Raw genomic sequence first — 16,478 nt, forward strand, 5'->3', positions numbered from 1 at the left:
CATCTGTTGCCAGACAGGAACAGGAAATCATTGAAATTATGTCAGACAGAGAAGAGACCAGTGATTCCAGACCAGTGATTCCAGACCAGTGATTCCAGACCAGTGATTCCGGACCAGTGATTCCAGACCAGTGAATCGAGACCAGTGATTCCAGACCAGTGATTCCAGACCAGTGATTCCAGACCAGTGATTCCGGACCAGTGATTCCGGACCAGTGATTCCAGACCAGTGATTCCAGACCAGTGATTCCAGACCAGTGATTCCAGACCAGTGATTCCAGACCAGTGATTCCAGACCAGTGATTCCAGATCATGACCATATTACAGATCAGAGCTCGGGGGGGATCAACAGCGACCCCCATGTACTTACCACAAACGCCTTGTTTACTAACCTGGTTTACTAACCTGGTTTACTAACCTGGTTTACTAACCTTGTTTACTAACCTTGTTTACTAACCTGGTTTACTAACCTTGTTTACTAACCTGGTTTACTAACCTGGTTTACTAACCTGGCCTTACTGCTCACTTCTCTCCGTGACTCTGGGCTCTAGTATACATGATCCCAGTTCTAGCTCCAAGACGGAGGCAATTTGAAGGAACGAAAAAAGGTACATTTGTGCTAATTTACAGGAACATTGAACCATGCTCCAACTATGACATCATAACTGAATTCCTACATCTTTATGCACCCCCCAGCATTCACAAATATAAAAAAAACTAAAAGCATTGTATTTGGGATAAATCATTCACTAAACCATAAACCTCAACTAAATCTTGTAATAAATAATGTGGAAATTGAGAAAGTTGAGGTGACAAAACTGCTTGGAGTAACCCTGGATTGTAAACTGTCATGGTCCTACAGGCCCTAGTTACTACCTTCTTAACAACACTATCACCAAGGCAGGTCCTACAGGCCCTAGTTTCTACTTTCTTAACAACACTATCAACAAGGCAGGTCCTACAGGCCCTAGTTTCTACCTTCTTAACAACACTATCAACAAGGTAGGTCCTACAGGCCCTAGTTTCTACCTTCTTAACAACACTATCACCAAGGCAGGTCCTACAGGCCCTAGTTTCTACCTTCTTAACAACACTATCAACAAGGCAGGTCCTACAGGCCCTAGTTTCTACCTTCTTAACAACACTATCAACAAGGCAGGTCCTACAGGGCCTAGTTTCTACCTTCTTAACAACACTATCAACAAGGTAGGTCTATGTATGTCATGTAGTATTTTAAACTATAAGTAACTGTCTTATGTTGCTGGACCCCAGGAAGAGTAGCTGCTGCCTTGGCAGGAACTAATGGGGATCCATAATAAACCCCAGGAAGAGTAGCTGCTGCCTTGGCAGGAACTAATGGGGATCCATAATAAACCCAGGAAGAGTAGTTGCTGCCTTGGCACAGATTCACAGAGAGGAGACCACAGATTCCAGAGTGGAGATTTAATATCATATTGGGGCGGCAGGGTAGCCTAGTGGATGGACTAGTAATCGGAAGGTTGCAAGTTCAAACCCCTGAGCTGACAAGGTACCAAACTGTCGTTCTGCCCCTGAACAGGCACTGTTCCTAGGCCGTCGTTGAAAATAAGAATTTGTTCTTAAACTGACTTGCCTAGTTAAATAAAGGTTAAATTAAATAGTACAGATCAGATCCTAAGAGTTAATCCAGGCAAACAAGCATTAATAATGTCTATCAGGGTCATAACTCCTTCACCTTCTCTCCCTCCTCTCCTCCCCCTCCACCTCTCCTTACCCTCCCTTCTCTCCCTCCTCTCCTCCCCCTTACCTCTCCTTACCCCCTTCTCTCCCTCCTCTCCTCCCCCTCCACCTCTCCTTACCCTCCCTTCTCTCCCTCCTCTCCTCCCCTTCTCTCTCTCCTCCCCTTCCCTTCACCTCTCCGTACCCCTCCCTTCTGCCATGCCAAGGATACGTCAAGTCCACCCCCCCTTCTCTCCTTCCCCTCCACCTCTCCTTACCCCCCCTTCTCTCCCTCCCCTCCACCTGTCCTTACCCCACCTTCTCTCCCTCCTCTCCTCCCCCTCCACCTCTCCTTACCCTCCCTTCTCTCTCTCCTCTCCTCCCCCTCCACCTCTCCTTACCCTCCCTTCTCTCCCTCCTCTCCTCCCCCTCACCTCTCCTTACCCCCTTCTCTCCATCCTCTCCTCCCCCTCCACCTCTCCTTACCCTCCCTTCTCTCCCTCCTCTCCTCCCCTTCCCTTCTCTCCCTCCTCTCCTCCCCCTCACCTCTCCTTACCCTCCCTTCTCTCCCTCCCCTCCTCTCCTCCCTTCTCCCACCCCCTCCTCCCCCCTCTACTTACACCAATAATCTGCCATGCATCATAGTCCTTACCCCTCCCTTCTCTCCCTCCTCTCCTTCACCTCTCCGTACCCCTCCCTTCTGCCATGCCAAGGATACGTCAAGTCCACCCCTCCTCACTCACTCCCCTCCCCCTCTCCTAGTCTACATGAATCCAGCCTCCACTGACCTGAACATAATTCTATAATCTCATGTTGCTCTATGAGGCTATTACAGAACACACACACACACACACACATACACACATATACACACATACACACACAGTCACACACACACACACACACACACACATACACATACACACATACACATACACACACACACACACACACACACATACACACACACACACACACACACACACACACACACACACACACACACACACACACACACACACACACACATACAAATCGAGCAGTGGGTCTGGCTGGAAAGGAACAAACTAGCCTTGTTCGGTCCAACTTCCTCTAGCTGACAGAAAGTATATGAGTCATCAGAGAGAGTAGAGAGAATAAAGCAAGGTATTTCATTCTACAGGGCACTGTATTGTACTGTATTGTTTTGTACTGTATTGTACTGTACTATATTGTATTGTACTGTATTGTACTGTACTATATTGTATTGTACCATATTGTACTGTATTATATTGTACTATATTGTATTGTACTGTATTGTACTGTACTATATTGTATTGTACTATATTGTACTGTATTGTACCCTATTGCACTGTATTGTACAGCACTTTGTTGTATTGTACTGTACTATATTGTATTGTACTTTACTGTATTGTATTGTACTGTACTATATTGTACTGTATTGTACTGTACTTTACTATATTGTACTGTACTGTATTGTATTGTACTGTATTATATTGTACTATATTATATTGTACTATATTGTACTGTATTGTACTGTATTGTATTGTATTGTACTGTACGGTACTGTATTGTACTGTATTGTACTGCATTTTACTGTATTATATTGTATTGTACTGTATTGTACTGTAGTATATTGTATTGTACTGTTTTGTACTGTATTGTACTGTATTATACTGCATTATATTGTACTGTATTGTATTGTACTATATTGTATTGTACTATATTGTACTGTACTATATTGTATTGTACTATATTGTACTGTATTGTACTGTATTATATTGTACTGTATTGTACTGTACTTTACTGTATTATACTGTATTGTACTGTATTATATTGTACTGTATTGTACTGTATTATATTGTACTATATTGTACTATATTGTATTGTACTGTATTGTACTGTATTATCTTGTACTGTATTGTACTGTATTGTACTGTATTGTATTGTACTGTATTGTACTGTACTATATTGTATTGTACTGTATTGTACTGTACTATATTGTATTGTACCATATTGTACTGTATTATATTGTACTATATTGTATTGTACTGTATTGTACTGTATTGTATTGTATTATATTGTACTATATTTTACTATATTGTATTGTACTGTATTGTACTGTACTATATTGTATTGTACTATATTGTACTGTATTGTACCCTATTGCACTGTATTGTACTATATTGTACTGTATTGTACCCTATTGCACTGTATTGTACAGCACTTTGTTGTATTGTACTGTACTGTATTGTATTGTACTGTACTATATTGTACTGTATTGTACTGTACTTTACTATATTGTACTGTACTGTATTGTATTGTACTGTATTATATTGTACTATATTATATTGTACTATATTGTACTGTATTGTACTGTATTGTATTGTATTGTACTGTATTGTACGGTACTGTATTGTACTGTATTGTACTGTATTTTACTGTATTATATTGTATTGTACTGTATTGTATTGTAGTATATTGTATTGTACTGTTTTGTACTGTATTGTACTGTATTATACTGCATTATATTGTACTGTATTGTATTGTACTATATTGTATTGTACTATATTGTACTGTACTATATTGTATTGTACTATATTGTACTGTATTGTACTGTATTATATTGTACTGTATTGTACTGTACTTTACTGTATTATACTGTATTGTACTGTATTATATTGTACTGTATTGTACTGTATTATATTGTACTATATTGTACTATATTGTATTGTACTGTATTGTACTGTATTATCTTGTACTGTATTGTACTGTATTGTACTGTACTATATTGTATTGTACTATATTGTACTGTACTATATTGTATTGTACTATATTGTACTGTATTGCACTGTATTGTACTGCACTTTACTGTATTGTACTGTACTTTACTGTATTGTATTGTACTGTATTATATTGTACTATATTGTATTGTACTGTATTTTACTGTATTATATTGTATTGTACTGTATTGTACTATATTGTACTGTAGTATATTGTATTGTACTGTATTGTACTGTATTGTACTGCATTATATTATACTGTATTGTACTGTACTATATTGTATTGTACTATATTGTACTGTAATATATTGTATTGTACTGTATTGTACTGTATTGTACTGTACTTTACTGCATTGTACTGTATTGTACTGTATTATATTGTACTATATTGTATTGTACTGTATTGTACTGTATTGTACTGTACTATATTGTACTGTACTATATTGTATTGTACTATATTGTACTGTATTGTACTGTACTGCACTGTATTGTACTGCACTTTACTGTATTGTACTGCATTGTACTGTACTTTACTGTATTGTACTGTACTTCACTGTATTGTCCTGTAATTTACTGTATTGTACTGTACTTTACTGTATTGTATTGTACTGTGCTTTACTATATTGTACTGTACTGTATTGTATTGTACTGTATTATATTGTACTATATGATATTGTACTATATTGTACTGTATTGCACTGTATTGTACTGCACTTTACTGTATTGTACTGTATTGTACTGTATTGTACTGTACTTTACTGTATTGTACTGTATTGTAAAGTATTGTATTGTACTGTATTGTACTGTATTTTACTGTATTATATTGTACTATATTGTATTATATTGTATTGTACTGTATTGTACTGTACTATATTGTATTGTACTATATTGTACTGTACTATATTGTATTGTACTATATTGTACTGTATTGCACTGTATTGTACTGCACTTTACTGTATTGTACTGTATTGTACTGTATTGTACTGTACTTTACTGTATTGTACTGTATTGTACTGTATTGTACTGTACTTTACTGTATTGTACTGTATTGTAAAGTATTGTATTGTACTGTACTTTACTGTATTGTACTGTACTTTACTCTATTGTACTATATTGTGTTGTATTGTACTGTATTTATGTTTCATGCAACCTGGATTAGCTAAAGAGATGCGTACGCAGACTAGCTCCTGACACCTTGTGGTACTGTGTAACCATAGCAACGGATGTCAATAAATGTCAGCGTAACGTTATGCTTCAGAAACGATACGTCAGGTTGATTTAGACTGGCTGCATGAGGGAGTAACTTTACATCAGGTTGATTTATACTGGCTTCATGAGGGAGTAACTTTACATCAGGTTGATTTATCCTGGCTTCATGAGGGAGTAACTTTACATCAGGTTGATTTATACTGGCTTCATGAGGGAGTAACTTTACATCAGGTTGATTTATCCTGGCTTCATGAGGGAGTAACTTTACATCAGGTTGATTTATACTGGCTTCATGAGGGAGTAACTTTACATCATGTTGATTTATCCTGGCTTCATGAGGGAGTAACTTTACATCAGGTTGATTTATACTGGCTTCATGAGGGAGTAACTTTACATCAGGTTGATTTATACTGGCTTCACGAGGGAGTAACTTTACATCATGTTGATTTATACTGGCTTCATGAGGGAGTAACTTTACATCAGGTTGATTTATACTGGCTTCATGAGGGAGTAACTTTACATCAGGTTGATTTATACTGGCTTCATGAGGGAGTAACCTTACATCATGTTGATTTATTCTGGCTTCATGAGGGAGTAACTTTACATCAGGTTGATTTATACTGGCTTCATGAGGGAGTAACTTTACATCATGTTGATTTATTCTGGCTTCATGAGGGAGTAACTTTACATCAGGTTGATTTATACTGGCTTCATGAGGGAGTAACTTTACATCAGGTTGATTTATCCTGGCTTAATGAGGGAGTAACTTTACATCAGGTTGATTTATACTGGCTTCATGAGGGAGTAACTTTACATCATGTTGATTTATTCTGGCTTCATGAGGGAGTAACTTTACATCATGTTGATTTATACTGGCTTCATGAGGGAGTAACTTTACAGGGTGATTTAGACTGGCTTCATGAGGGAGTAACTTTACATCATGTTGATTTATTCTGGCTTCATGAGGGAGTAACTTTACATCATGTTGATTTAGACTGGCTTCATGAGGGAGTAACTTTACATCAGGTTGATTTATACTGGCTTCATGAGGGAGTAACCTTACATCATGTTGATTTATTCTGGCTTCATGAGGGAGTAACTTTACATCATGTTGATTTATACTGGCTTCATGAGGGAGTAACTTTACATCAGGTTGATTTAGACTGGCTTCATGAGGGAGTAACTTTACATCAGGTTGATTTATACTGGCTTCATGAGGGAGTAACCTTACATCATGTTGATTTATTCTGGCTTCATGAGGGAGTAACTTTACATCAGGTTGATTTATACTGGCTTCATGAGGGAGTAACTTTACATCATGTTGATTTATTCTGGCTTCATGAGGGAGTAACTTTACATCATGTTGATTTATACTGGCTTCATGAGGGAGTAACTTTACAGGGTGATTTAGACTGGCTTCATGAGGGAGTAACTTTACATCATGTTGATTTAGACTGGCTTCATGAGGGAGTAACTTTACAGGGTGATTTAGACTGGCTTCATGGGGGAGTAACTTTACGTAATGTTGATTTATACTGGCTTCATGAGGGAGTAACTTTACATCAGGTTGATTTATACTGGCTTCATGAGGGAGTAACTTTACATCAGGTTGATTTATACTGGCTTCATGAGGGAGTAACTTTACATCATGTTGATTTATTCTGGCTTCATGAGGGAGTAACTTTACATCATGTTGATTTATTCTGGCTTCATGAGGGAGTAACTTTACAGGGTGATTTAGACTGGCTTCATGAGGGAGTAACTTTACATCATGTTGATTTAGACTGGCTTCATGAGGGAGTAACTTTACATCATGTTGATTTATTCTGGCTTCATGAGGGAGTAACTTTACAGGGTGATTTAGACTGGCTTCATGAGGGAGTAACTTTACAGGGTGATTTAGACTGGCTTCATGAGGGAGTAACTTTACATCAGGTTGATTTATACTGGCTTCATGAGGGAGTAACTTTACATCAGGTTGATTTATACTGGCTTCATGAGGGAGTAACTTTACATCAGGTTGATTTATACAATCAAGATTATACTACCAACTCAAATCTCATCTTTCACCAAGTCGTGGCTGAACGACGACACGGATAATTAAGAGCTGGCGGGTTTTTCCATGCACCGGCTGGACAGAGAAGCTACCTCTGGTAAGGCGAGGGGCGGGGTGTGTGTCTATTTGTCAATAACAGCTGGTGCGTGATGTCTAATATTAAAGAAGTCTTGAGGTATTGCTCGCCTGAGGTAGAGTACCTTATGATAAGCTGTAGACCACACTATCTATCAAGAGAGTTCTCATCTATAATATTCGTAGCCGTCTATTTACCACCACAGACCGATGCTGGCACTAAGACCGCTCTCAACCAACTCTATAAAGCCATGAGCAAAGAAGAAAATGCTCATTCAGAAGCTGCGCTCCTAGTGGCCGGTGACTTTAAAGCTGGCAAACTTAAATCCGTTTCACCTATTTTCTACCAGCATGTCACATGTGCAACCAGACGGAAAAAACTCTAGACCACATTTACTCCACACATTTACTCCACACACAGATATGCATACAAAACTCTCCAAATACACCAAAGCCCTCCAAATACACCTCTGTTGTTTTCAATCAAAATCTCAGCGATCACTGCCTCATTGCCTGCGTACAGCATTTCATTGTGAGGTCTACTACACCTGTTGTATTCGGCATTTCACTGTAAGGTCTACTACACCTGTTGTATTCAGCATTTCACTGTGAGGTCTACTACACCTGTTGTATTCGGCATTTCACTGTAAGGTCTACTTCACCTGTTGTATTCAGCATTTCACTGTGAGGTCTACTACACCTGTTGTATTCAGCATTTCACTGTAAGGTCTACTACACCTGTTGTATTCAGCATTTCACTGTGAGGTCTACTACACCTGTTGTATTCAGCATTTCACTGTGAGGTCTACTACACCTGTTGTATTCAGCATTTCACTGTGAGGTCTACTACACCTGTTGTATTCAGCATTTCACTGTGAGGTCTACTACACCTGTTGTATTCAGCATTTCACTGTGAAGTCTACTACACCTGTTGTATTCAGCATTTCACTGTAAGGTCTACTACACCTGTTGTATTCAGCATTTCACTGTGAGGTCTACTACACCTGCTGTATTCAGCATTTCACTGTGAAGTCTACTACACCTGTTGTATTCAGCATTTCACTGTGAGGTCTACTACACCTGTTGTATTCAGCATTTCACTGTAAGGTCTACTACACCTGTTGTATTCAGCATTTCACTGTGAGGTCTACTACACCTGTTGTATTCGGCATTTCACTGTAAGGTCTACTACACCTGTTGTATTCAGCATTTCACTGTGAGGTCTACTACACCTGTTGTATTCAGCATTTCACTGTAAGGTCTACTACACCTGTTGTATTCAGCATTTCACTGTGAGGTCTACTACACCTGTTGTATTCAGCATTTCACTGTGAGGTCTACTACACCTGTTGTATTCAGCATTTCACTGTAAGGTCTACTACACCTGTTGTATTCAGCATTTCACTGTGAGGTCTACTACACCTGTTGTATTCAGCATTTCACTGTGAAGTCTACTACACCTGTTGTATTCAGCATTTCACTGTAAGGTCTACTACACCTGTTGTATTCAGCATTTCACTGTGAGGTCTACTACACCTGTTGTATTCAGCATTTCACTGTGAAGTCTACTACACCTGTTGTATTCAGCATTTCACTGTAAGGTCTACTACACCTGTTGTATTCAGCATTTCACTGTAAGGTCTACTACACCTGTTGTATTCAGCATTTCACTGTAAGGTCTACTACACCTGTTGTATTCAGCATTTCACTGTAAGGTCTACTACACCTGTTGTATTCAGCATTTCACTGTAAGGTCTACTACACCTGTTGTATTCAGCATTTCACTGTAAGGTCTACTACACCTGTTGTATTCAGCATTTCACTGTAAGGTCTACTACACCTGTTGTATTCAGCATTTCACTGTAAGGTATACTACACCTGTTGTATTCAGCATTTCACTGTGAGGTCTACTACACCTGTTGTATTCAGCATTTCACTGTGAGGTCTACTACACCTGTTGTATTCAGCATTTCACTGTAAGGTCTACTACACCTGTTGTATTCAGCATTTCACTGTGAGGTCTACTACACCTGTTGTATTCAGCATTTCACTGTGAGGTCTACTACACCTGTTGTATTCGGCATTTCACTGTAAGGTATACTACACCTGTTGTATTCAGCATTTCACTGTAAGGTCTACTACACCTGTTGTATTCAGCATTTCACTGTGAGGTCTACTACACCTGTTGTAATCAGCATTTCACTGTGAGGTCTACTACACCTGTTGTAATCAGCATTTCACTGTGAGGTCTACTACACCTGTTGTATTCAGCATTTCACTGTGAGGTCTACTACACCTGTTGTATTCAGCATTTCACTGTAAGGTCTACTACACCTGTTGTATTCAGCATTTCACTGTAAGGTCTACTACACCTGTTGTATTCAGCATTTCACTGTGAGGTCTACAACACCTGTTGTAATCAGCATTTCACTGTGAGGTCTACTACACCTGTTGTAATCAGCATTTCACTGTGAGGTCTACTACACCTGTTGTATTCAGCATTTCACTGTGAGGTCTACCTACACCTGTTGTATTCAGCATTTCACTGTGAGGTCTACTACACCTGTTGTATTCAGCATTTCACTGTGAAGTCTACTACACCTGTTGTATTCAGCATTTCACTGTAAGGTCTACTACACCTGTTGTATTCAGCATTTCACTGTGAGGTCTACTACACCTGTTGTATTCAGCATTTCACTGTAAGGTCTACTACACCTGTTGTATTCAGCATTTCACTGTGAGGTCTACTACACCTGTTGTATTCAGCATTTCACTGTGAAGTCTACTACACCTGTTGTATTCAGCATTTCACTGTAAGGTCTACTACACCTGTTGTATTCAGCATTTCACTGTGAGGTCTACTACACCTGTTGTATTCAGCATTTCACGGTTAGGTCTACTACACCTGTTGTATTCAGCATTTCACGGTTAGGTCTACTACACCTGTTGTATTCAGCATTTCACTGTGAGGTCTACTACACCTGTTGTATTCAGCATTTCACTGTGAGGTCTACTACACCTGTTGTATTCAGCATTTCACGGTTAGGTCTACTACACCTGTTGTATTCAGCATTTCACGGTTAGGTCTACTACACCTGTTGTATTCAGCATTTCACGGTTAGGTCTACTACACCTGTTGTATTCAGCATTTCACGGTTAGGTCTACTACACCTGTTGTATTCAGCATTTCACTGTAAGGTCTACTACACCTGTTGTATTCAGCATTTCACGGTTAGGTCTACTACACCTGTTGTATTCAGCATTTCACGGTTAGGTCTACTACACCTGTTGTATTCAGCATTTCACTGTGAGGTCTACTACACCTGTTGTATTCAGCATTTCACTGTAAGGTCTACTACACCTGTTGTATTCAGCATTTCACGGTTAGGTCTACTACACCTGTTGTATTCAGCATTTCACGGTTAGGTCTACTACACCTGTTGTATTCAGCATTTCACTGTGAGGTCTACTACACCTGTTGTATTCAGCATTTCACTGTAAGGTCTACTACACCTGTTGTATTCAGCATTTCACTGTAAGGTCTACTACACCTGTTGTATTCAGCATTTCACTGTAAGGTCTACTACACCTGTTGTATTCAGCATTTCACGGTTAGGTCTACTACACCTGTTGTATTCAGCATTTCACGGTTAGGTCTACTACACCTGTTGTATTCAGCATTTCACTGTGAGGTCTACTACACCTGTTGTATTCAGCATTTCACTGTGAGGTCTACTACACCTGTTGTATTCAGCATTTCACTGTAAGGTCTACTACACCTGTTGTATTCAGCATTTCACTGTGAGGTCTACTACACCTGTTGTATTCAGCATTTCACTGTAAGGTCTACTACACCTGTTGTATTCAGCATTTCACTGTAAGGTCTACCTACACCTGTTGTATTCAGCATTTCACTGTAAGGTCTACTACACCTGTTGTATTCAGCATTTCACGGTGAGGTCTACTACACCTGTTGTATTCAGCATTTCACGGTTAGGTCTACTACACCTGTTGTATTCAGCATTTCACTGTAAGGTCTACTACACCTGTTGTATTCAGCATTTCACTGTGAGGTCTACTACACCTGTTGTATTCAGCATTTCACTGTGAGGTCTACTACACCTGTTGTATTCAGCATTTCACTGTAAGGTCTACTACACCTGTTGTATTCAGCACATGTGACAAATAAAGTTTGATTTTATATTATTTAAATTTGGTGTTTATCACATTTTTGTGAATTCTTGGTTTGGTGAGCGGACCCCAGACAACCATAAAAGGCAATGGTTTCTATAACTGATTCAATTATTTTTTTATCCAGATCCGAATTGGTATGTTGAATGTCATGTTCCTTTATGTGTTCTCTGTCTCTCTCCTCTTTCTCAAACTTCTGTTCTCCACCGTGTCTCTCTCTCTCTTTGGTTAACACCACATCCTACAACTGTACCCAGCACTGTAGCTGAGTCACAACCCATGAAGAAGCTTGGGGAGAATGTTCTAACTTTGGTTCTAAGCTAGAACATTGAAACGTAAAGAATATACAAAGAAGAAGAAGAAGATGGTTTGAGAGCTTACCTTGCTTCCATTGCTGTAAATCTGTCCAAGCAAGACCCAAGATCACAGGTAGATAGGCAGGTAGACAGACAGGAAGACAGGCAGGAAGACAGCAGGTAGACAGGCAGGTAGACAGGCGGGTAGACAGGCAGGCAGGTAGACAGGCAGGTAGACAGACAGGCAGACAGACAGGTAGATTGGCAGACAGGCAGACAGGTAGACAGGCAGACAGGCAGGTAGACAGGCGGGTAGACAGGCAGGCAGGTAGACAGACAGGCAGACAGACAAGTAGATTGGCAGACAGGCAGACAGGTAGACAGGCAGACAGGCGGGTAGACAGATGGGTAGACAGGTGGGTAGACAGGCAGGTAGACAGGCAGACAGGTAGACAGGCAGACAGGCAGGTAGACAGTCAGACAGACAGGTAGACAGACAGGAGAGTGTAGAGGAAAAGCACCAGGCAGGTAGACAGACAGGTAGACAGACAGGTAGACAGACAGGTAGACAGACAGGTAGACAGACAGACAGGAGAGTGTAGAGGAAAAGCACCAGGCAGGGAGAGAAGGAAAGAAAGAGATGAAGGATTGACCAGAGAACAGAAGGACTAGTACTAATTGTAGCCTAAAGGGACAAGCGTTCGCTGGTTGCAGTTTGTTCTACAACTTCCTGAACGTTTCCTGTTGGTTCAGCCAAAAGGCCCCGTCTAACGATACATTATGAATACATTCTGGATGAGATACTGAATCTCACAAACAACTCCGATGACTGATAAACTTATCTTAATTTAATTAATTAAGGACCACCTACAATTTCAAATACATGAACTGTGTCCTGTGAATGACTCGTTCTACGTAATACATGGTTGGAAATACAGTACATGAAGACTAACAAACCACTGAATGATGCAATACCACGTGCAGTGAAATACATGCTTCGTTGGATACTATTTATGGTGTGCTGGTCCATCTCATTCTCTATGGACAAACAAGCCTTCCCTTACTGACACACTCAAGAAAGCCAGGCTAGAACGTTAGTCTGAGAATACTATAGGACATTATCTTACCTTATCAACACACTGAGAATACTATAGGACATTATCATCGTACCTTATCAACACACTGAGAATAATATACGACATTATCATCTTACCTTATCAACACACTGAGAATGATATACGACATTATCATCTTACCTTATCAACACACTGAGAATAATATAGGACATTATCATCTTACCTTATCAACACACTGAGAATACTATAGGACATTATCACCTTACCTTATCAACACACTGAGAATACTATAGGACATTATCATCTTACCTTATCAACACACAGAGAATAATATACAACATTATCATCTTACCTTATCCACACACTGAGAATACTATAGGACATTATCATCTTACTTTATCCCCACACTGAGAATAATATACGACATTATCATCTTACCTTATCAACACACTGACAATAATATAGGACATTATCATTTTACCTTATCAACACACTGAGAATACTATAGGACATTATCATCTTACCTTATCCACACACTGAGAATACTATAGGACATTATCATCTTACTTTATCCCCACACTGAGAATAATATACGACATTATCATCTTACCTTATCAACACACTGACAATAATATAGGACATTATCATTTTACCTTATCAACACACTGAGAATACTATAGGACATTATCATCTTACCTTATCCACACACTGAGAATACTATAGGACATTATCATCTTACCTTATCAACACACAAAGAATAATATACAACATTATCATCTTACCTTATCCACACACTGAGAATACTATAGGACATTATCATCTTACCTTATCAACACACTCGTCGAAGAAGGCCAGACTGGCGTCTTTATCGCTGACAAAGGAACATTCCTCGATGAACCGGATAAACATCTGGGTCTTGATCATCTGGGAGTAGAACTTCTGGTGGGAACGATCCCGGCTCTTCAAGAACCCTGAGGAGCATGACAACCATATAACAACCATACGACAACCATACGACAACCACATGACAACCACATGACAACCATACGACAACCGCACGACAACCGCACGACAACCGCACGACAACCGCACGACAACCGCACGACAACCGCACGACAACCGCACGACAACCGCATGACAACCGCATGACAACCACATGACAACCACATGACAACCACATGATACCCACATTACAACCACATGACAACCACATGATAACCATATCACGTTAACATAGGTAAGTTTAAGAAACAAGGTGAAAATGAATAACTTGCTAGTAACAGATGACAATCATATTCTGACAGAACCACATTCCTGTAAAGCTTAGAGAGGATCTCATGTTAAATACTGTTGAAGTAATATGGCTACAGGTTCATCTGCCTCACCTAAAGCCCATTCTGGTGGGAAGCTGCTATAGACCACCAAGTGAGGCGATGTTAATCAGCCAAAGGTTTCAAGACTAAAGGCTGGTTTATACTACGGTTGTGTTCGTAAATTCAATCTGGAGTGCCAGAATGTGCTCTGGGCATTCGTAAACTCAGAGCGTTGTCAGATTGACTGTTCGTAAATTTAATCTGGAGTGCCAGAATGTGCTCTGGGCGTTCGTAAACTCAGAGCGTTGTCAGATTGACTGTTCGTAAATTTAATTTGGAGTGCCAGAATGTACTCTGGGCGTTCGTAAACTCAGAGCGTTGTCAGATTGACTGTTCGTAAATTTAATCTGGAGTGCCAGAATGTACTCTGGGCGTTCGTAAACTCAGAGCGTTGTCAGATTGATCGTTCGTAAATTTAATCTGGACTGCCAGAATGTGCTCTGGGCATTCGTAAACTCAGAGCGTTGTCAGATTGACTGTTCGTAAATTCAATCTGGAGTGCCAGAATGTACTCTGGGCGTTCGTAAACTCAGAGCGTTGTCAGATTGACTGCTCGTAAATTTAATCTGGACTGCCAGAATGTACTCTGGGCATTCGGAAACTCAGAGCGTTGTCAGATTGATTGTCCATAAATTTAATTTGGAGTGCCAGAATGTGCTCTGGGCATTCGTAAACTCAGAGCGTTGTCAGATTGACTGTTCGTAAATTGAATCTGGACTGCCAGAATGTACTCTGGGCATTCGGAAACTCAGAGCGTTGTCAGATTGATTGTCCGTAAATTTAATTTGGAGTGCCAGAATGTGCTCTGGGCATTCGTAAACTCAGAGCGTTGTCAGATTGACTGTTCGTAAATTTAATCTGGAGTGCCAGAATGCGCTCTGGGCATTCGTAAACTCAGAGCGTTGTCAGATTGACTGTTCGTAAATTTAATCTGGAGTGCCAGAATGTACTCTGGGCGTTCGTAAACTCAGAGCGTTGTCAGATTGACTGTTCGTAAATTTAATTTGGAGTGCCAGAATGTGCTCTGGGCATTCGTAAACTCAGAGCGTTGTCAGATTGACTGTTCGTAAATTTAATCTGGAGTGCCAGAATGTGCTCTGGGCATTCGTGAACTCAGAGCGTTGTCAGATTGATTGTTCGTAAATTTAATCTGGAGTGCCAGAATGTGCTCTGGGCATTCGTAAACTCAGAGCGTTGTCAGATTGACTGTTCGTAAATTTAGAGTGTTTTTTTCTCTTGTAGCGCACACTGGACACTCTGGACGAAAAGTAGGGTTGATCTAAGCATTCTGGGCTAACAACAGCAGTCAAGAACCCAACCTAACTGGCTAGTCGCTTGCTAGCTACTTCCAGACACAAATGAGAGTACAGCTCACTGACCATTTTACTCGCCCTAGCAGAGCTGGTTAGGCTGTTTTCATGTTATCCAGAGCGTTGCAACTGTGCTCCTAGCAACAATTTCATCAGTTATTCTGTGCTCTGGCACACTCAGGCGAGATGGCTGTGGCATTGGAGTACATAGCCTGAGCGAATATACAAGCTACGTCTATCAACAGTTGTCTCATTCTATTGAATGTGTTAAAGACAACCCATCATCCTCCATGATGTGTTAAAGACAACCCACCATCCACCATGATGTGTTAAAGACAACCCACCATCCACCATGATGTGTTAAAGACAACCCACCATCCACCATGATGTGTTAAAGACAACCCACCATCCA

At 40.1% G+C, this 16,478-nt stretch overlaps 1 protein-coding gene across 1 annotated transcript in view; it reads right to left on the reverse strand.

The window, feature by feature from the left end:
- The window catches only part of dennd4a (DENN/MADD domain containing 4A), a 111,591-nt gene that overhangs the window by 59,905 nt on the left and 35,208 nt on the right, over nucleotides 1-16,478 (reverse strand). Inside the window, exons 14-15 of the mRNA XM_036968559.1 lie at nucleotides 14,209-14,354; nucleotides 12,393-12,413 (exon numbers count right to left, since the gene is read on the reverse strand). Of these exons, the coding sequence (XP_036824454.1) occupies nucleotides 12,393-12,413; nucleotides 14,209-14,354 (167 nt within the window). The remainder of the gene's footprint in view (nucleotides 1-12,392; nucleotides 12,414-14,208; nucleotides 14,355-16,478) is intronic.

This window comes from Oncorhynchus mykiss, chromosome 30 (assembly GCF_013265735.2).
Source record: "Oncorhynchus mykiss isolate Arlee chromosome 30, USDA_OmykA_1.1, whole genome shotgun sequence".
NCBI classification, from domain to species: Eukaryota; Metazoa; Chordata; class Actinopteri; order Salmoniformes; family Salmonidae; genus Oncorhynchus; species Oncorhynchus mykiss.